Here is a 22,999-nt window from a genome sequence, read left to right as displayed (position 1 = left end):
AGATAAACAGAGTTTAATAAAATAACTAACACTAATATATATACCACCACTACTACTAATATACTAATAGTATATGTAAAATAAAAAAAAAGAATATAAAGTAAAAGCTACTCAATGCAGTTCCTCATGAACTCTGTCCACAGTGAGCAGCTGGTCCTGGGAAGGGAGAACACCCTGATCCTGAAAAGCTGATCCTGGTGAGAGAGAAAAAGGCAGAAAGGCCCAGAGGCCCACTGCAAAATGGCAGGAATGCAAAAGGCCAAACTAAAAGAACTCCTGAATGGAACTCAACTGAAATGGAGCAGAACTGAAATGGGTCTCCATCTCCTGAGCCACAAAACCTGACTATCCTTAAATATGTAGCATGAGACTAATGGCACAGAATATTCTCCATGATCAGCCTGGGTGTCAGTCAAAGTCTGCCCCATCTATACCCCCCTTCCTTGATGCCTCACACCTTCAGACAGAATGCTCCCAGACAACAACGAAGATAAGAGTAAACTCGTACATTCTCTTTCTTCCAGCTCAAAAACACTGGCAAGTTACTTGAAGACAAACGTTAGTTCTGGCCTGGGGTGTTATATTCTTGTTCTCAAACTAAATCCAAATGACCATGCTAGCTATGAAAAAGATAAGTTTCTAACTTCAAGAACAAAATTAACTCTTCTTCAGTCAAACCAGTACAACTGATTTGGCACTTTTTCACAGTGTGAAGCAAGAAGTAGCTCTAAAGAGCCTACTTGAAATCAATGTGTAATTTTATAAGTTTTCTGAGATTTGAAGTACTGGAAAACATTTCCTGTGTCACTTGTATGCAAGTGAATAAGCTGTTCCCTGAGGTGTTCAGAGACTTCCTGATAGCATAATTTTCAATTCTGTCTATCTCTGGGACACAAATAAAGAGCAGAATAAAACGTTAGTATCTTCTTGTTGTGAAAATGTGTATGTGAAAATTCAAGTAGTACTACTATTTGTCTTAATTTCTTTAGCAGATATTGTGTTTACAGAGACTGGAGTCTTACCTTATCAGACTTGATGCCGAATCAGGATCCCGTGCCATTACTGTTCCTATTATTGTCCCCAGCTCAATATCTTCATGCACCTCAAAAAGGTAAGAAGATCTGCTGAAGATGGGAGGTTCATCTACATCTTCTACAGAGATTTTCACAATAGTTGTATCTTTGAAAGGCCCAAGATAATAGAAGCGTGGATCCACGTGCGTATTCTCAGCTTCTACTTTCAACGTATAAAGTCGCCTTGTCTCATAGTCCAGTGGCTAAAAGTGAAGATGATGATAAAGTTTATCAAGTTACATTGCATATTGATAGATGTTTACCTATATGCATAATGGAAACTAAAGAGGACTCAAGCCTTGTCGGATCTTGCCCTGGGTTGGGGGAACCCTAAAACAGTTTAAGTTTTCCACAGCATAGGTATCACTTTCTCCAGTAAGAAATATCCATTTTTTTTAGAGAAAGTATCTATTCCTAAATATTATTTGAATTATCATAGCACCAATGATAAAAAAGAGTTTCCCTGCAAATTTAGCAATTATTTAGTGAATTTTGTAGCTGTTTCACAAGAATATGGATTTGAAACAATCACATAAGCATTTAAAATACTTGGAATACAGGCTTGAAATACTCACATTTCAGAACAAGGTACTAATATTTTTCAGGAAATACTATAAACTCTTGGATGTTCAAAATGGTCTGAGTATCTTTACTATCAAACAAATGTAGCTGGCTTTAAGTATCAGGAAAGTTTTAGGTTTCTTTTAAGGAGGGTACATGTGTCAAAGTTCTCTATATCTAGAGAAACATTAGGAGCTTAATCTTGTTCCTTTTCATTTAATTTAATGAATACAACATCAGAGATTTTTTTTCTAAATAGATTTGACATTTTTGTCAGCAGTTCTTTTTTAAAATGTGGGGAGGAAAGTTTCAGGGTTATAATTAGAAACCATTTTGGATAGAAAAGAACCTCTATTCCTTCAAATTTTTCTAACTGTCATAAATGAAAAGTGTTAGCTAATTAATGACACTGAAAAACTAAGCAAGCTGAGAATGTACCTTTCTGAAATAAAGACTTCATTAACTCCCCCAAAATCTCAGGGAGATATCAAACTGGTGGTTTTCATTCATCAATATGGGTGGTAGAAGATTTGTGGTTTTCTGCCTAATTGCTTTTAAATACAAATTACCCTTCATGACAGATGCCAGAGTGACAGCCTAGAATTTTAAATATTCTATTTAAGAGTAGAAAGATGCAGTCCAATGAAAGAAGGAGTTTCTGCACTGCACTTAACTCCTTTTTAAAAAGCAGTTAGAGCAGAAGGGAGAATATCTACGAATATAATTGAGAAATGCAACACAGTGCTGCTATTTAAGCTAGATCTGAGAATGTCGTTGTGTCTATAAAGTTCAGAGTGCTTCTGTTAAGGGATACTGCCTTCAAGCCTAGAAGGAAAGAAGCCATCTTAGTCCTGCTTTATTCTAATTAGTTGGCTTAATTTGCCAGAAGATGCGCCACACAGATGTAGTTAACTTGCTACTAGTACATTCACATCCAGTTTGGACATCTTTTCAGGCTATGCTATGAAACATGGATATGAAATGTGTGGATTATACAGGTATTCCAACATATCACCAGTTACTCTAATATACAAAATTGTGGCAAAGCAATCATTTTGTCCATGAGAACTTGTATAGAAAAAATTCTTTTGCGGCAGGTGTAAAATTCAGACTTAGTACCTTAAGGGCTCAGTAAAGGAACACTGTCTATTGGTAGTTACTAACTGTTGAAACTGGAAATGACAATCAACATGGCTAAATAATGAAAAAATAAAGAATATTTTAATAAATGAACAAACTGAGCATATTTTCTTCTTTGCTAGAGAATACTGCTTTCTGTGCTTTCCGAATAAGCTACTTATTTATCAATATGAAAAAACATACTGAAAATGGCAAAATGTGTCAGATGGCTAATGAAAGAATGAGAATATATTGTTCATTAACATTTATTGGTGACATTTTTGGAGCTGCTGTGTTATAACTTATGAATGCTTTATGCTTGATCCAGTTGTTAGGCTGACGGTTTTTGTTTTTGTTTGTTCGGGGTTTTTTTTGTTTTGTTTTCAAAAAAAACTATGATATGATAGTCTGTGTGAATAATATGAAACAAACAAAAAAGGAGCAACTTAAGAGAAGCCTTTGCAAACTTCTAGGAAAAGGAAAAATATTGGACCCTAAACTTTGTATTTTCATTCCTTTCCAGATAAACTACAATGCTGACTATGAACATAGTATGAATGTAGAAGAACATAGAGATTAAAAGGGAAAGAACTCTGATCTTTGCAGAAGATTGTTTCTTTGTTTATAATTATCAAGAAATGTTGAAATATAATTTATAGTAGTGTTTAATTTGTTATTCTGTGCTTAAGGAGATTTGTTTTAAAAGCTAATATGAACAGTGCTTTATGCTGCCTGAACTCTTATAAACACATCTCAAAATCCCAAAGAAGAAGAGTGATGGACTTCTGGAAGGGAAATTGTTGAGGAGTAAGAGAATGGCATTCCTAAATCTGAGATCTTACACCTCTGGATGCTCTGACTTGCAAGACGGAGGGCAGAACTAGAGCCAGGGACACTGTCATTATTCACTGCTTCCATGTTAACCAACTGACGTGTTGGAAACAGCAATAAAGCAACATAGTCTGTGGCTCGGCTTCCGTGAGTTTGTCTGTGTTCTGGCATACACTGGTTGCTTAAGTTGATGAGAATCTCCTAGGTAAATGTCTCTCTGTAGTCAGTGAACTACATATTACTTGCTGAAGAGTATGGGTTATGTGAATACTGAGAAGTCTGTATTTGAAATCAGAGATAATTAATACTAACACATTGAGGATTGCCCATTTTTTACATACTTCACTGACAATAATGCTTTAAACCTATTCTGTGTCTCAAGTATTGTTACTGCCTGTTATTTCCAGTTCATCTTGAAATGAAATAGAACTATTCAGTCAGTGATGGAGGATGCTTTCAAGTGTTAAGCAGTTAGAACATGTCAACACATGAAAATCACTTTTTTCCAGTGAACATTTGTGGCTTAACATTGACATCAAAAACATTTAGTGAATGTTGTTAATAGACACCTTTCGCACAGTTATGATGCCTTCCTGTGTGTCCTTCTGTGTCACAATATCAAACATATCTGTCCCATCACCATCTATAATTCTGTACTCTACTTCTGCATTTTTTCCAGTGTCTGCATCTGTGGCTTTGACGCTGCCAATGGCTGTCCCAACTGGGGAGGACTCGGGGACACGGAGGTGGATGGTACCTGTCAAAGAGACAAACAGCCACTCAGGAGCCCCACAAGCCATTACACATGCATTAAGTAACATTGTGTCACACAATACCCGATTGCATATTTATGTGTACTTTTATTCTAGACAATTTGCCATTTAATCCTGGAAGGGTGGGCAAAATTTGAGGCAGAGAACTATACAGGGGAAAACTTTAGGTAGAAGGTGGAAAACAAAGTCATAGAAAAACAAAATAATAGAAAAGTAAGAGAGAGAAAAGGACCTCTTTTCTCCTATCTGAAAAAACAACTGACTATGTCTGTACTTTTTTTCTGTACGTCATTCCTGAAACAACATCTGGAGAGACTGTTCTGTGTTCTTTTCAGGTTTCACTCTACTTTTTCCCATCAAATCTACGGTGAATCTTTTGGGATACTTTTTACATCTATTTGATCATGGAAACAATACAAAGAACAGAATCCCCTGACTTTGCTGGCCAATGCTGAGTAGCAGATTGACATTTCAGCTTTCAAATTAGATAATCAGATAAAATATTAAATAAATTTGAATGACATTTTAATGCAGGGGTAGGTTTTTGAACATCCACAAGCAGAAGCTGTGTCTATATTTGTTAAAACACTTAATTGGTACTTAAATAAGGCTTATGAAGATTGCGATTTTGGTTTTGTGCTACTTTTCCTAGTTCAGTTGTACGCCTTATTGTGGTGTCACACAGGTGATAAAAAACTTAGGAATAAAGCTGTCATCATTCAGGCGTGTTGCAATAAATGGAAATAAATATATTACCATACATTTTAGTATTCTATGTCCTAGCTTTACTGTGAAAACTGTAAATTAGAGTTGGGATCTCTGGTCCCATCTGTTAGAACATACAGTAGGAAAACACGTGGAACATATAATGGACTATGAAAAATTCTCAGAAAAAGATTTTTAAATGAATGCAGATACATCTGTCATTCCAAAGATGAAAGTTAAGTCATTAAAGCTCTATTGCAAAATATTTTCTTCTCTGGTGGTTAACTGTTCTAAGATTTTCTGTTTGACTTAGAAACTTCCTAGGTTAAGTAAAGTGAGGTAGAAAGAGTTTAGTGTACAGTAGCAGAAAACTGGAAGTGCTACAGGCCAGCAGCCACAACAAGAAAAAGTTGAACAGGCTACCTAAAAAGTGACACAGATACACCTTATTACAAGTAAGAAGTACAGAAAAGTCCTTAAAGGGAGTTATTTTGTCCAGTCAGGAAGAATTGTGGCAATTGATAGGTGGCAAAACAGTACAAGAATGCCACTGGCAACAGGATCTTATCATGTCGTCAGGAAAGCACAGGTGAGTCATTCAGGGTTATCAGTGTCTCTTAATAGACTATATTAGATGCCAGCTACAGAGTGACAAAGGAACTGGTTTTGGGAACCCCTATTATCCATCAGGAAGTTTGAGAGTTTCTCTTATTCTACAGAACTAGTGGTTTTGTTGTTGTTCCGTTATCTTATAGTTTTCTAAACTTAAAAAAAAAAAAAAAAAAGTAGGCAGCTTTTGATATGAAAGTAATATACAGGAAGAGAATTAATGCTTTATCTTGCATTTGCTCTGACATTTTCTTTACCTTTCTCTAATAACTAAATCTGTGTGTTTTGCTTTGTTAGTATATAATCTCTCTGTAATCTCCTAATCGTTAAAAAACAGACAAACAGAAGATAGCCTCTGCTCCCATTTACTACTTATTCAGTACTATGTGAGACTAGGGTAAAAGACCACTTTTTTTTTTTTTTTCTTCCCCCAGTTAATATTTTATGTTATAATTAGTTTAATGGTGTGTCAACTATTCCCCACACTTTTTCTGGAGTGCTTAAAACTACATCCCCAAGCTATGCCTTGTGGACACTACTTCAACTCTCACTGCAATAGCCAACTAATCAATTTAGTCTACAGATTGATAAAAGCTCATATCTTGAATTGCAAATAAGTTATTGAAAACAGTGAAAATAACCAGAAAGATATCTGAAAGATAACTTTATGTCTGATCTATCCATTTATAGAAATCTCTGTCATAGTATGAGACACTTCTTTTTGATTATTTTTAATTATTTTTGTCATTGAAGACATTTAATGCATTGAGTAAATACGGAATGAAGTGCAGCTTAGACACTGTATCGGAACACAAACTACACCAAACTGGAATTATTCTTGCAAAACTCTGCCGTCAATAAATTTTCTCTCACTTCTCTTCTGCCTTAAGAAAAGTAGTTTACTGTTTGCATTTACTCCAATGAGTGATCTTTCGTTTGTCTGTCAAAAATAAAAATGGGAGGTTCAAGGAAAGGAAAAGCTTTTCCATATACTAAGGAAATCAGATGGAAGATTAAAGTCTACACACTTGTGTCTGGAAATACTTCATTCAGTGATAAAGAAGGAGAAAACAATCTTTTTCATGTTTACCCTTCTTCCCATTTACTCTTGAATAGGCATATGATGTAAATATTTGTATAGAATAATCCAGACTATAGTCTCTCAGTAGACATCAGCTTCCATACCTCACATACACTGACTTTCAGTCAGACTCAAGCTCCTAAGGCTATAAGCCAGTTTTCCATGTGTCATTGGTCAACACCATCTCCTTACTTGTGAAAACACTTGGAAATATTACAGTTGAAGCAGAGATCCAATACCTGAAATCTCTTGGGGCCTTCCTGGGCAGAACTTTCACAACATTTTGAATTTTATCATTTTACCTCAGAAGAACAGCCACTGCTACCTATATGGTTTTCAGGAGATCTTTAAGATCTTTTTTTTTTTTTTCTTTCTGATCAAGTATGATAAAATATAATGCATAGAATTTTCCACAATTCTAATGTGACATCCTTCTGGAAGAAGTTTAATCTGTGCTGAAACATTTTATTGAAGCATATATCTGTAATATGGTACTGAGTCCTGTAAAAACATAATGGATCTTTTAATATTTTTCCCGGTCATTTATAAATCTGATATGAATATGATTGTCTCATAAACCCAATACACAAATGTATGGCTTTTATTAATGGAACAGAATAAGAATAATTTAACTTAATCAGTATCAATTCCAGTAGTCCTATTGAACTCTATTAAAATTTGGAATAATTAGAATATCTACTTGCATTTTGAGATTAAATATAATGATTTTTATAAAAAGTCAATAGCTATTTTTACTTTCATATACCTAGTAAAATGGGTCAGCTTTATAAATATTTTAACTTTCATTTCCAGTGAAACACACATTTATATCTAGCAAAGATTTTGGCAGAGAATAGAGAGAAAAAATAAATTTAGCAAACAAAACAAAACAACAACACACCCCCTCACCATGAGAGTAAGAATAAAAGATTCTTTAAAGCAAATGTCACGTCTGATTTACACTGAAATGAACAGAAAAACGCAGGGATATTTCTGGGATGCTAGATCAGATCGTCATCTGTCTCAAATACGATGTTGAACTGCCACACAAGTAATGTAAAAATGGTCTAGGAAGTTGATTCCATCATTCTAAGTATTAATTTAACACACTGTTTAATAAACAAGAAAAAAAAAGGAGCATAAATATGCATATTTGATGCTTATATGCTATCTTAAAATTAACTGTTGAATTTAGCTTTTCTGTAAAGCTTCGAACATGACAGCTCTTTGAATAGCCTTCCTCAGTAAGTCCAGAGAGTAGTAGCATTCCTCACCTACACAGCACTGGAATTACTGTAATCCTCAATATACAAATGGAAACAAGAAAAGAATAAATAAAAAAGTTGTGGAAATAAAGAGAACAGGACAAATTAACAATAAGTTCTGTCCAGAATGGGGCCTGTGTGGAAATGCACAAACTGTAAGTACTCCATTGTTTATGATTTTTGTATTTCGAGTGTGTATATGAAATCACATGGTGACAAATATCTTAGCTAAACACATATATATCAACTACAGTATTAAACTGAACAAAATTATATACTACATTTGTGCCATAAAGAACATGTTAAAAGCAGAATGATTTGAAGCAGATGCCATTATTTTGAGCCTGAGGCTGATTATAAGTAACTACTAGATTCAGTAGACTTATACAGAACAAAAAATGAATGGTGAATATACCATCCTTTAGCTATGGTGAAGATAATCCTTTAACTATTATGTATGTCCAAACCACCTTGTAAAAGTTACAACTTCAGTGTATGTAAAAGGCCTCAAATGTATTTAAAATGCTTAAGCTCTAACAAGTTTGATGTTACATGGTTTAGTATTTACATATTACATAGAGGCCAAGAAAGCTTTTATATTTTAGTTTGAGGATACAAAGGCTTGATAGTTGTACTATCAGAGGTTAAAAAAACATTTAAAAGGCTTTGGTAAACTTAAGCTGAAAAAAAAAAAAATGTAATTTACTTTGGGAAATGTTCTATTAGATCTTGTAGCATTGTAACTGGAAAAGTACAAATCTGCTTGATTCCCTTCAAATAATTTCTTTTCCACATTCTTCATGATTAAATATTTAAGCAGATACTACAATTCAAACACTTCTGCATATCTAGAATTAGTACATGTTTTATTATCTAGTAGGGGAGTAAGTAGGATTAAATAATAGGTAAGGCAAAAGAAAAACATTGCTCTAATGCTCTTATGAGTCCACCTATGACGCCCTCCCATAGTACTGGAAATTATTCCAGGTTTGCTGCGGTTATATTTGACCGTGAAACTGTTTTCCCAATAAACAAATGCTGTAACATTAAATATACTTCTTTAATAATGGTGAATAAATCAGTTCATAAGCCTTTTGTTCATGTGTGCCCCATAATCTAGATTTACTCTAAATTAAACCAGATGGTGATTGTTTAACTCTTTAGTTTGAAGCTCTTACAATGCAAGGCAACTATTAAATGCAGCTTACTCTGGGGGAATCGGGGTGGATTGTCGTTGACATCAGTCAGCGTGATGTTCACAGTGGTGGTCCCCGATAATCCACCCATCTGGCCTCCCATGTCCTTTGCCTGGATAACTACCTGGTACTGCTCCCTGTTCTCTCTGTTCATGTTTGGCAAAGCCGTCCTAATGATGCCTTAAATAAAGAAAGAAAAAACAAAAATTGTTAATAATCTCTTTATTTTTAATGTGCAGCAACCTGATGATTTTTTTTTTGCATTAATCTGTGAAATATATTTCCAAAATATTCATTTCATGTTTTAAAGTACAACTTTCTGTTTATAAGATTTACAAATAGTCTTCAGTACAGGTTCTTTGTTGAACAAACCTTAGATCTGCATCATAGTTTCCGTTTCAGTTTACATTTCATGCAAAAAATGATTCAAGATATTTATGTACCAAGTTTATGAGTAGAAAGAACACCTTTTATTAGTGCAAGTAGAACTATCACTACAAACCTTTATTCTTGCCTTTAAACTCAGATCTTTAAGCTACCAACAATACCACTGTAAAGTTACTTATCCTTCATAGTATCAGCTTTAATAACTCAAGGTTTTATATTTATTATAAGAATTATCAATTATGAGAAAAAGGCAAGAAATATTTAATTTCACTTAGTTTTTAATTTTTTTGTGTGTGTGATTTAAGATTTTTGAAATGAAATAAGAAGTCTACAGTTTATGGTAAATGGAAATAATGATGTTTTTCTTTACCTGTTTCTGGTTCCACAGAGAAATATGGCTGGCCTTGAAGTATGCTGTAAATTATTCTGGCACTGTTTCCATATGAAGGGTCATCAGCATCAGTAGCAGTAACTTGCACCACAGAAGTTCCTGAAACATCCAAAGTCAGCTTACTTTCACATAGTACCGGGTGAAGGTCCAAGAACATAAATTTCCATTCAAACTCCAGAGAAAATTTCATCTAATGGTGCTTGGACTTTTCTAATATATTTATGACCTTACAGTCACCTTCAAGGGCATTCTTCCCTGTTTCAGGATCTCGTTCTACCGAAATTGAATCTAAACTTGCCTATTTCAACAAATGTGATTCAGGTCTAATTAGCAAAGGTACACAATAGCTACAGTTGAGCTGAATTCTTATCCTTACCCAGCTACAATAATTTCATATTTATGTATTCTCTTCCTCTTTTCAGAAGACTTCTTTGTTTTTATTACAATAAATATCTGATTTCCATTACCAGGAACAGATTTTATCTTTTTTTGTCCAGTTATGTCAATATGACATGAAACTACACATACAGGAACATGACAGAAAAAGACTATTAAGCTTGTCATTGGAACCTGGGGAAAAATAGTCATCAGTTCTCCCTACCTTTTAAGTATTAATATAGATAGTAGCAGAAGAAATATTGCCATATGGACTTTTAAATCTGCTGGGTATTTAGAGTCCAGATATATTTCTAAACTTCAAGACCATCTCTAAATTTTAGTGGAATATACCAGTCCTTCAAAACATGAAATGCTTACCATTGCCTCTGCCATTTCTTGCTGAATGAAAATAGTTTCTACATCCTGTTCCAACAGATAAATAAAGTATCAACAAAGCTCTCCCCTATTGTACCTCCATAAAGTGCAGATACTGATTTTAAGTATATAGGAAAGAAGTGAAAAAAAACAAAGAAAATAAAATAAATCATCGTATGCATGTGACTAGTTGGTCGCAGGCTATTCTGAGGATCAAAAAACTTCCAAATCTATTTCTCCTTTTATCCAAATTCTTTTCCTCCACCAAATACTGACAGATATTGTGAAATAAAGCACCTGTAAATCCAAGCCACTTGACACAACTATTTATTCCCTCATAGTTGACTACGTCACATATTTATTTTAACATAAATAGAAAGGCAAATAGAAATAAATCCTAAGCTTCCTGTGTTCGGGATTTCACAAGACGACGACACATTTGCTTTTGACAAGTGGATTGTTCAGTCACAAACAGCTGTGCCAATATCAAAGGAATGAACACGGGCCTGACTATTGAGTGAGAGGTGAGTTCTCAGGAATGATCAGTTTTCAACTGTCATAGAACAGAAACACTTTTTTCAGTGAGTCCCCGAAAGTACTTGCATCTCATAAAGAAGACATAATTGGCAAATTCCTGGTTATAGTACTACTGGTATTAAAATAGAATAAATCACTGATTTAACAGAATAAAGCCTCAAACACAAAAATAAAAATTTTAAAAATATTAAAAATTTCTACACAAGTATAATGAACAAAAAAGGATATTAATACTGTCCACTGTACTAATGATTGATTTAGTGGTCATCTAGACTAGGGCTGAGACTGAAAATCTGAACATCTTTATTAGAATGTAGGTGTGGTAGAGCTGTCCTAAAACCTTCATCAGTTTCCAATTCACAAATATATCACCAACCAAACTGAACTCCATTTGTTGATATATGTCTATCTTACTATTCTGTTAAAGATACAGAGGCCTTTTGGCTGAATATATTTAAAGTTCTGAGGAGTGTCACCCTGATTCTGAAATGCATTTTTTGGACTATCGTAGTGTGTAGCAAAATGCAGCACTAGTATGTATACTTAGTCCTTAAGAATATTTGCTCTGAAATAGCAAAAAGTTGTTATGTAAAACAAAGATAAGAACAAATCCTGTTCAGTAACTTAATTTGCATGAAAAATGAAGAATGTGTTTAATAGCTTTAAAATAAATAAAACCAGAATCCATTTGCAATGTGATAATATGTGTCTAATAGTTACTGCTGCCTCAGTTATGAGCATCATAAAGCACATATTAATGCTGTTTTAATACACATATACATGAAGCAGAACAAATCATATGAGCTATCCTCGATAGCTTCAATGAGCATGGCTGCATATACACTCAGTAAAATCTGTCAGACACTCCTGAAGACTGCAGATTTGATCCTATTCCCTTTGAAGTCTGTGGGAAGAGAATTGAGCTCCTTAATTTCATCACTATCACACAGCAGGATTTACTCAGTGGGTTGTGCTTAGAGTAACATACACCCCACTTCCCAAAAGCAGTAAGGATGAGCTATGCTTTTTAATGTTGCCTCACCTCTTTGGCTTTTGCTGGCCAGCCACAGGTCAGGTACCTGGCAGGAAAAGTGCAAGGGCAGAGCTACAGTTCTGCCTGTCATATAGGATGCAGAAGTCACCACTTTGATCTTGGCCCTTGCTCATAAGAGGAAGAGAGACATGCTCTCTAGGTTTTTGCTGAGGGATCAGTGATTATATGAAAAACTTGGCAGAAATTATGCAAAGAATTGAACAGGAGGTGTATATCAGTATATCAATCTGTCAGTTATGTTGTGCACATCAGCTGTCAAACCGTCACCTTGTTTTGCTTTGGTTCAGTTCACTGAAGTCACTGAAGACCACTGATGCTCAATACTACAAATATATTGTTTGCTCTGCCCTGAAATGTGCACCAGAAATCTGAAGGCACTGAAGATGGTCAGTTGTGTTGGGATTTAAAAGCTACAATGTGAGTGTGACTTAGCCAGCACCGCTTTGTCTGGGCCTTGTTCTGTCTTTTGTATATAGGCATAGATTGCCTCTGATGAGGTTGCTAAGAATCTTTGGCCTTCAGGATCTAAAGCCTAGTCTGATCTTTGTAGGAGTAGATAAAGGAGACAGTGATAATAATATACTTGAGAATATGCACCCAGCAACGTTATTAATAGCCACTATGAATTCTGTAATTTTCTTCTTTCATACTTGCAAATTTTATTATACAATAAACTAGAATTGTATTGTGGTGAGCTAGGCCCAGAAATAAATAGTCATTTGTCAGATTATGATAGTTCTCAGAGGGCATATTTTAACATAATTTTAATTAGAATGTTTGGATCTCCCTAGGACCTGGTATTATAACAGTAATTAATATATTTGGCCCTTTTTAATGTGTTCTTTGCAAACATCTTCAAACACTGTACAAGTATTAATGACTTTGACCTCACAATGCATTTATGATGTAGACATATAAGATAATTAACTTGGAAAAAGAACCCACAGAATATCCATTGCAGAACTGAATTTGAAAGTTGTATTTCCTTTTTCTTACTCCCAACTGAGTTACGGGATATTTAACTATAGCAAGTACCCTCCATAGTAAATTATTCAAACAAATAACAGCCAAATTAATAGAAATTTTCTGCTCTTCCTAGCAGAAAAGAGAAGAAATAATGATGTCTGTTCTCCCCTGAAATATACAGCAGAATAACAGAGAAGTGAAAAGGGCTACATCTTCAGGGAAGTCGATGTCAGAAAGGTCTTGAAAAAAAAATAACCTGGAAAAAGCATGCCAGTGGATATCCTTTTAAAGAAAATAAACAAACAAACAAATAAACTGTTTAATCTTGGTTATTTTGTTTGTTTTGGTTTTGGTTGTCCCTTTTTGTCCCCTCTTCTTATGGCAGGATTTGTGTGGAGAGTGAAATTGGAGTTTGTAAAAAAATCTGTAATATAATCATTTGGGTTTTCAAAATGTGTTGTTATTGATATTATGAAATTGGAAGTCAGAAGATGCAAAAGGTTTTGGTGACAGAATTATTTTAAAAAAAAAGTCTTTGTTAATGGGAAACAAGAAGGAAGTGCTGTAAGACAAATGCCAAGACAGAGAGGACTAAACATTGGGAATTGGTGGAAAAGTACTCATGAGGGAGTGTACAAAAAGCCAGGGAGGAAGCCAAGCAACTAATTCTAAATGCTGTCTGAAGAGAAAGACAAAAAGATAACTACAGGTAGAGATGACAGGCGAACTGTAGGACACCCGACTTGTAGTTCTAATGTAAACCCAGAGGGAAGTTACATCTTATGAATCATACACTGATATCCCTAATTCAGGAGCAGAAAAATCCAACTAGGGAGCATGCCATATGGTAGAAATAGCTCTGAAGGTACAGGATGGAGTCAGGATAAGGAATGATTAGAGAATATATAGGCTGTAACAGATAAATAGACAAACATCAAGAAATGAAAGAATGGAGGTGATGATAAAGAAAAAAAATTCTCAGGAGCAGAAAGTTCTGAAAACTTGACAAAAAGCTACCAATAGGCAAAATCCACAGGAAAATCTGTATAGGGGAAAATAGACTCATCTGCAGTTCTGAAAATAACCTTCAAATGACCAGAAAGAGATATACAGGTGAAGAATATGATGAATAGAACATAAGATTGTAGTCAAAACTGTAAGAATATCCTGAGTTATAATCTTCGAAAGTAAGGGAAGGGAAAAAAAAGATAAAGAGGAAAAATATCGAGTACAAAGACTTTGGGAGAACAAGATGTCTCCTAGGATATTGACCTAACTGCAAGGTCCTGAAGTTGGCCTATCTATCTCTGCCTTTAGTATGATTAATGAACAGCAGAAGAAAGATTGACAACAAAGAATTTATGGGCCTTTGTCAAGACAGATAACAGAAATAACCACATTCTCAGGCATCCATCTGGTTAATACCACAGCCTGAGGAAGAAATCAGAACTGATATTCTAAGCTCTGCCTAATGTTTTCAGACACTTATAGAAAGGTTATATCTTTCCATATGCTCACAGAGGTAAGTACCACAGAAGCAGACAGATTCAATGCAACAGTACAATTACATCTAAGACTGCAATTTCTCTCAGCATTTCTTACGTCAACAAGCCTGATGCTTTCTTAGCCCATGGCCAACAGTACTAGGAAAATAATGGGCTACTTGCAATACTAAAACTAAAAAACAAATTAAAAATCTGGAGAGAGCTAAATAGAGCAATTCAGAAATTTCTGTTTTCCTTTTGATGGGGAAATGCTCGTGTCACAACTTTTTTTTTCCCCATAACCTTCTCATTTATGTTTCTGTACTAAAAATGTTTGAATTGCATGATGTTTGAAAAAAGATACGGATTTTAAAATATTTTGTAATTAACTATGTGATATTTCATTATTATGTAAATATATGAAGACTATTTAACATGCTGAGTTAAAATTTCTAATTAATTATATTTGCCTCAAAAATTTTATGTAGCTTGTTCTATTAGAAAATTTCTCCCCTTCTCCATTCCATCACAGATGAACATATGCCTCTATGAATCAGCCATAAAGCTTGAAGTCATAAAGCTAAAAGCAAATTCTACCTATCAGGTAGTCAGAAGTCTAGCAGCTGAATGACCACATTCAGAAAATCCAGGAACACAATACATTTTAAACTAGTTACAGTTCCCTAAATTATGTTCACTGTACTGACAGAATAAAGTCTATTACCCTCAGCACAATTATTTCTGCAAGATAGAGGGTTAATACTCTAAATACATTCATTTTTTTAAATTTAATTTTCTTTTCAGCTTCTCTTTTTTTTCATATTATTTGTTATTTTTCTGCAGTGCGGCAAATTTTGCACTTTCCAAATTTGTACATTCTATGTGGATGTACAGCTACACTGGAACCTGATGTCTTGAATATTTTTGAATAATTGAAGTAATGTCTTGGATGTTTGAGAACACTTAAGAAAAAGATGATTTAAGATGAAAAAGATGACTTAAGAAAAAGATGACAAAAAATACAAACCAGCAGATTATAACTGAATCTTCTACAACACCATAAAATTTAATGTAAATACAAAACCATTTTCACAAAATTTTCCAAAACCCAGGAAAGTAAGTATTAAAACATCAATGCCTGTATATACAAAACATCTCAAAACACTAGTTCAGATAGTAGTAGTAATTACAATAGTAATAATAGTCAAAAGAGTTATTGAAATTAATGTGTGTTTTCTGAATATTTAGTAATTGATATTATATATGTATTTATACAATGAATAAATGAATACTAATTTTTTAAAAGAGACCTTATATATATTTAAACTTTTCATTTTTTTTTCTTAAAGAATTGTATGCACTAATTAATAATAGCTCATGTTCCAAAATGTTATTTTTTATGATCCTAGCCACAACTTGGTAGTTAAGATAGGAACTGAAAATACATTGAAAACAGAAGATTAACTCGAGCAGCCGTTTAAGGTTCTTGAGTCTGCCATTTGTGAGAGAGTTAAGGGAGGAACTGAAAGCACAAGAGGATTTGTCCATACACTAAAAATCTGAGAGTAAAGAGATTAAAGAGGGTGTCTACCTTCAGGCACTGCATCAACAGCACATAAATAAACATATAACTCTCCTCAGCCACACAAAGGGTGGAAGTGGAGACAACTCTCCATTCAGTGCTTACCACCACTGGGGACTTGCAGCGAAGATGAAAGGAAAGAATTCACCGAGCTTTCAACAGACCAATTTAGTGATCTTATTCTAACAGTTCTTAAGAAGGAGGGCGATTGACCATTAATCACTTTCTATTTATATTTATATTTATATTCCAAATCAATGTAAATGAATAATTTTAATATTCTAAGTAGGAATAGATCTTAAATCACAACAATCTGTTTCTGGGTGCAATTCCAATATTTGAACAAATGAACCAAAATGAAGAATACTTGAACCATGAGGCAGAATTCTGAACAGGACTGATTTTTCAGATGATGGGGAAATTATTCATCAAGTAACATAGAACAGGCATTTGTGCCCCAAAATAAAGCACTCACCCACTACTGACATTTCAGGAACGCTAGCAGTGTAAATTTCTTCTGGAAATGTTGGTTCATTGTCATTGATGTCATGGATTTTGATGACAAACTCTGATTCAGGTTCCACTGGTCTCAGGGTTCTTCTATTAATAGCTTGGGCACGCAGGGTGTAAAAGGCTTTCTCTTCCCTGTCAATTCTCCGAGTAGCATGAATGTCACCTGTTTTCTCATCAATTATAAAAAGAGTACCAGCCCCATCTCCTGACAAAATGTATTTGAGGGATCCATCTCCCTTGTCCTGGTCAGAATGAAGCTGAAAAAGAAGAAAAACAAGAGTATTAATTCAGAAATATTGAAAGATTTGGCTTTGTGGTTGTTTGGTGGGGCTTGCTTCATCTATTTATTTATTTATTTATTTATTATAATTGTTATATATTAAACCATTCTGAGTGCAACAGCATCTTTAATACCAACAAAAAAAAAATGTAACTGAAGCTTAACTGTTTGGCAGATTTTAGTTTTGCAGCAACACCTGTTCTCTGTTAAGAAACTTTTGCACCACAATTCTTAAAGAAGATTTTTATGTTAATATTGACCTTTTCCTTCCTTGACGAGATCTTATTAAAAATTCACAACCTGCTGTGCTAGTTGTAAATTCACTGAGCAGATAAAGAACATGGCAGAATACATGACAATTAAGGAAAATAAAACAACTGATTCCATGTCATACTATTTTTTTCTAATTTCATTTCATATTATTTATATTTCTCCCCAATTAGAGAATGTTTCATTTTAAGTCATTTTCATTTTCACCCCATCAACTAATGTAAATAGCCTAAAGGAAGGAAACAGATTTATTAAGCATTCAGTATTGATTTAATAGCAATTATGTAAGTAACATAAAGCTTAAATTCATCTATTAATGACCTGTAGTGCTGACGGACTTTAGTAAATCCATAACAAAAAAGATATTCAGTTATATTGCTTTGTTCAGTAGAGTAATGCTCACTTGGTCTTTTAGATACACTTACTATAATTTCTCTCGTCACCTTGTTGGAAAGTTCTTTCCAGCTTAAATGGTTTCATAATTGAAATAAAGAATCTGGCATTCAGATTTATGTGCACCACAAAATGTATTTTTTAAAATTATTTTTGGTTCCAGCAGAAGGATGAAATCAAGTAGAAAATCTGATTACAAAAATGAAGTGCAAATATAAAAACGTTTTAAAAATCACACTCTAAAACTATCAGAATGTTCCAGACTCTTTAAGACATAACTAGCACATTTTTTCCCTTTCTAAAAATAATTATTTGAACATTCATTAAAAAAAAAAAAACAATTAGAACTTCAGTAATAATGTATTTAGTCACGTGAAGGGTTTTTGTTAGTTTAAGCTCAGATTTCAGGTCATGAAAAACATTGTACATGTAACTCAGTATAAATATCATAGAATCATAGAATCATAGAATGCTAGGGATTGGAAGGGACCTCGAAAGATCATCTAGTCCAATCCCCCTGCCGGAGCAGGAACAGCTAGATGAGGCTACACAGGAACATGTCCAGGCAGGTTTTGAACGTCTCCAGAGTAGGGGACTCCACAACCCCCCTGGACACCATGTCATGCAGTCATGAAAATATGTCTCTTTTTTATCTATGAATATTTTTGATTTTGAATGTGGCTTTTCTTGCCTTTTGTGCTGAAAAGCTGAAGTCAAACAATGAACTTCTTTGCCATTAAACATTTTACAATATTGAATATTTCCTACACACGTGCAATATGTGGAACAGAACAAGTGCATGTAGAAACTTGGATCGAAGCCTTTATGGTAGTAATTTAGAAAACTACCGTTGTTTTGAACTTCTATTTTCTATATAAAGGTTTTCGTGTTTTCTTTCATTTCAGAAATAAACCTTAAGAAACACTGTAAATATTTATCAAATAATGACAAATTAAACTTTGCTTATATTATATATAATGTACATGTTTACTTTATAAAATACATATTTTCTTACTACTTTCTGCATTTGATTCCATATTTAACAAATAGAATCCTCCACCAAACAAAGTAGGAAAATAGAAGTGAAGTCTTTTGCAAATAAATCCTATTCTTTTCCTTCCATCTCTCTCATTGACTTCAAACTGAAGGTTTCATGTCATTCTCACTCCCCTTTTGGGAAATGAATTTTTGCTGTGAAATTTATTCCTTTGTGCTCTTCTCTTGATGGTCTGTTCAAGTTGTGACCTTTCACCATTCTAAGTAACATTGGTATTAGGAGACTGGACAGTACCTTGCAGACTGAGGCCCATTTTATAGCATCGTTTAGTGTAACTAGTGCTGAAAATCCTATTAAGTGTTTTCTTCTCCAGGTCTTCCTAGGGTTCCACCTTTTCTTCAGAACTGTTTCAGTCCTAAGAGCTCACTGTTGGTCCATAACCACTGGATACAATTTTTCCACAGAAAAGTGGTGAAGAACAGCTATAGGAGGCTGCTCTTCCTCAGACATGCCCCAGAATTACAAAATAAAAGTCTGTTTGAGCAAGAAAGATTGGGAGAAAGATAAACCTTTAAATGGGCACGTTGCAATTTTCCCATATGCTTTCCAAAGTCAGATCTGGTATTATAAATTCTTACCAACGCTGACAACAGTACATTGAGACTGCAGTGCCTGTTCTTTAACTCAGAAATCAGTTAGCAGAGTCTGGCAAAATCCATCTCCAGAATACTTTCTATCTCCCGAAAAGCATAGCCCCATGCAGACAGATCCCAGGAATAGTATCTAGCCAAATTTAACTCACAAATCATGCGTGGAAATTGTTTTGGAGAGTGATACTTGGCAAAAACATGCCAGGAATGTAGCAATGCCAACAACCACTGCTTCTAGTGCCTGGGAATTTTGCCTGGTACTAGAAGCATAAACACAGTATAATGAAAAGAACTAAATCAGATAATGAAGAAAATCCCTACACTACAAAATATTAAGCTTTTGAACAATTATATTTAGATCTAAATCAGAATGTCAAGGATTTTAATATAGTAATTTGTCTAATATGTAAGGTACCGCCAATGCTGATGTTTTTCCATTGCTATTTCTGTAGCTAACTGTATGTAAAAAATTCCTACTAAGCTGATTCTTTTTACACCACTCACAAAATCATTATCCTCTTACCTCTGCAAAATTCAAACTTTATACATTTTTTCCCACCTATATTAGCCAAAAGACTGGAAAAGGAGCTGAATATAAGATTTTGAGACGTTCACACAAAGGCTTTAGGGAGCTGATAGTTGCTCTTCAGAGTAACATAATTATAAGAAATACCAACCTGCATAGTTTAGAACACTTTACATTATAACACTTTGCATTGTCTAAAAACATTAATCTTTTCACTTTGGACTACTAATCCAATTTAAATTTTATGTATATACATAATAGTCCACAGTTACTGTAGAAGAACTTCAAATTCAGAACCACATTTCAGAAGGTCCTCCTGGGAGACTAGAAAACACAAAGCTATAGACATAATGAACACGGCATCTAGGCATAATTAAAGGACTGAAAATGTGCATTACATATGAGCAAGGAAAGATAATACCTCTCATTTCATCTTCCTAGTTCTTAATTCAATCAAGATGTTATTAGAGGAATCAAGATGGCTACAGATCACTATGTGCTTGACAGCTTTGAACACTGAATCTTTACCCATTTCTGAAATGCATGAGCGGTGTGTCAATCAGCACTGCAAAGTTTTGTCATTTTACTCTAGTATTAAAAAAGTCCTGCTAAATGTTCCTTTGCTACTTTTAGTATAAAGTGGTTCCCATAGTTATTTTGTCTAATGGGCATCTGTGATTCATCTCAGCCAAACTGAGAAATGGAGAGACATCTGTTTCATTTAGCAATTTCATTGCACAAAATGATCAGCTGTAAAGATGTGGTTTTGTTTTTATATCTGACACTGATATTTTGCAAACTCTTGTTTCAGTGAATTTCTGCTATTCTTCAACAGAAATCCTTCCCTTTTCAACTGACAGTGGTAGGCATACTTTATATATAATTTTTTTTCACTGTATAGAAAATCAGAATATCTGATGGTCTTATTTTTTATAGTCTTGTTTCATTAAACAGTAATTGCAGTTAATGTGAAAGACAATTTTGCATATTTGGTTATCAATCTAAACTGGTTGAACAAACTTTTAAATTGAAAAGGATTTCATATGAATGAAAAAGGAACATATTGCTTAGTAGAAGATAAATATTTTGAGAAGGTAACAAAATAGAGAGTTATGTGAATACTTAAAAAGGAAACTGAATCATCAATCTAAGACAGAGGGAAAATGGTTTTAGAAGGTAGATTTTTTTTTTTTTTTTTTACAATAAAACCAGAGTTAAATAAAATAAAATACCTTGGTCTTCAAGATAAATGCAACCATAAATAAAACGAACTAATGAAAAAAACACCATGATCAAATTCAGCACAATATCTTATTAGATCTGTAAAATAACTTTGTAAAAGTTCTTTCAGAAGACCTCAGAAGTACAACATAATAATTCTGCTTTAAAAATTACTTGAAAATTACAACGTGGGTATTCTATGTTAATTGACTTCCAATGATTCAAATCAAACCTGTCAATTACAGAAGTGTGGGTTTTCTTTCTCCTTCGCCCCATGAATTCCACCCAAGTCTGAATCTTCTAATTGACTATTAAGGCTGTGGATTTTTTTTCTAACAGTATACAAAGTGTTAATCCTATTTTCATTAAAAAAGGCAGAAGATGCTACTGTGAAAAAGAGAGTCTTTTAGATTGGTCATACCCATTCTATCATACAAACTACTTCTGGAATTTGAAATTATTTATGACAATGCCAGATAAAGACTTTAAGATTTTTAACACCTGTTTTTATCTAAGTTTCAGTTTTGCAAGTCCATCTATGAATTTTCAATTATTGGTATTCAGATAAATAAGGACCAGAATATGACTGTATTAATAAACCAGTATTTAGTTTCAAATTTTACTGTAGGCATTGTTATAGTTCAAATTGTTATTTTATCTTAATTTTATATGCTATAATATATAGGTGACTTACCTATAAAATTTACAGTTTTTTGCAGTCTTTACCAAATGACAGACTATTTCAATATTACCTTACTGAACACATTTTTACTGTCTTACTTTATAAAAGATATTTTTATTTATATAATGTAGAAAATGTGTGAGTTTTTTTTTATTTTCTTCTGCAATACATTTTTCAATATTTTGACTTAATCCAAGTATCACATAACAATGAGACCGCAGTACGCTCCTGAATTACTTCATCTTTTAGATTTTATTCAAATAAACCCTGAAATTCTCCTAATTGTGATGACAAATTTCAGGGCAAATTCTAACCTATTAACTCTTTTCTAAGTAATCATATTAACCATGTGATGCCAAAATACATCTGTGGAAGCATTCAGAATTCATTCTAGGTTTTCTGCAGTACATATTAGCAATTGTTTCAGTCCAATATTAGCACATTCATTACATACTTTGTAGAATAATAATGATAGTCTAAACATAATAACAACAGTTGGCAGATTTGATCTGGAATCAGCGGGGAATAATCGATAGAGACTTCCCACAATGGAGATATTTATTTTAAGCATCATGAACTGAACTATAAAATGATGCAGTTGTTTAACCTTAGCTGCACTTTAAGAGATTTTAAGGCCTTCAGTAGCTCATGTCTTGTGCAATATTCTCTTAGTTGCCAGATTTATCTGTCATGACTTTGAGCCAGATTTTACTCAACAAAGAGATTCACTTATTTAAACTTATTCTTAAGGTAACATTTAAAGCAACCCTCTCCAGAATTTGCACTAAGTTTTAGTGAGACATGCCACATATTTAATTTTCTTACTCAGTTATATTGTCAGTTTGCCAGTCCTGTGCTATTGTGTGTTATTCAAAAGAGGACACAGGTGGAAAGGAAAAAGGCACATTTCAAAAGGAAGTTTTTTTGAGACAAGGAAAGAAAAAGGAAGAGTAAAACTAAAATGGAAGCATAAGAAGTAGTGCAAGATGGGGAGAGCTCTGAAATTTTTTTGCTTGCTGAGAAGAAACAACAAACAGAAATTAAAACTACAGTCTGTAGTGAATTTTCAGATTATATTAGTTTACTTTAACTTGATTCAT

General features: G+C 33.8%; 1 protein-coding gene across 1 annotated transcript in view; it reads right to left on the bottom strand.

The window, feature by feature from the left end:
• CDH10 (cadherin 10) overlaps positions 1-22,999 on the bottom strand; it is a gene marked incomplete at both ends in the record, with an annotated part of 59,844 nt that overhangs the window by 18,748 nt on the left and 18,097 nt on the right. Inside the window, 5 exons of the mRNA XM_082045559.1 lie at positions 1,023-1,276; positions 4,154-4,341; positions 9,226-9,393; positions 9,971-10,090; positions 16,843-17,137. Coding sequence (XP_081901685.1) covers positions 1,023-1,276; positions 4,154-4,341; positions 9,226-9,393; positions 9,971-10,090; positions 16,843-17,137 — 1,025 coding nt within the window. The remainder of the gene's footprint in view (positions 1-1,022; positions 1,277-4,153; positions 4,342-9,225; positions 9,394-9,970; positions 10,091-16,842; positions 17,138-22,999) is intronic.

Source organism: Streptopelia decaocto (assembly GCF_964273445.1).
Source record: "Streptopelia decaocto genome assembly, chromosome: 2".
In the NCBI taxonomy this organism is placed as follows: Eukaryota; Metazoa; Chordata; class Aves; order Columbiformes; family Columbidae; genus Streptopelia; species Streptopelia decaocto.
The sequence above is the reverse complement of the archived record's forward strand: the minus strand, read 5'-3'. Positions and strand labels throughout refer to the sequence as shown.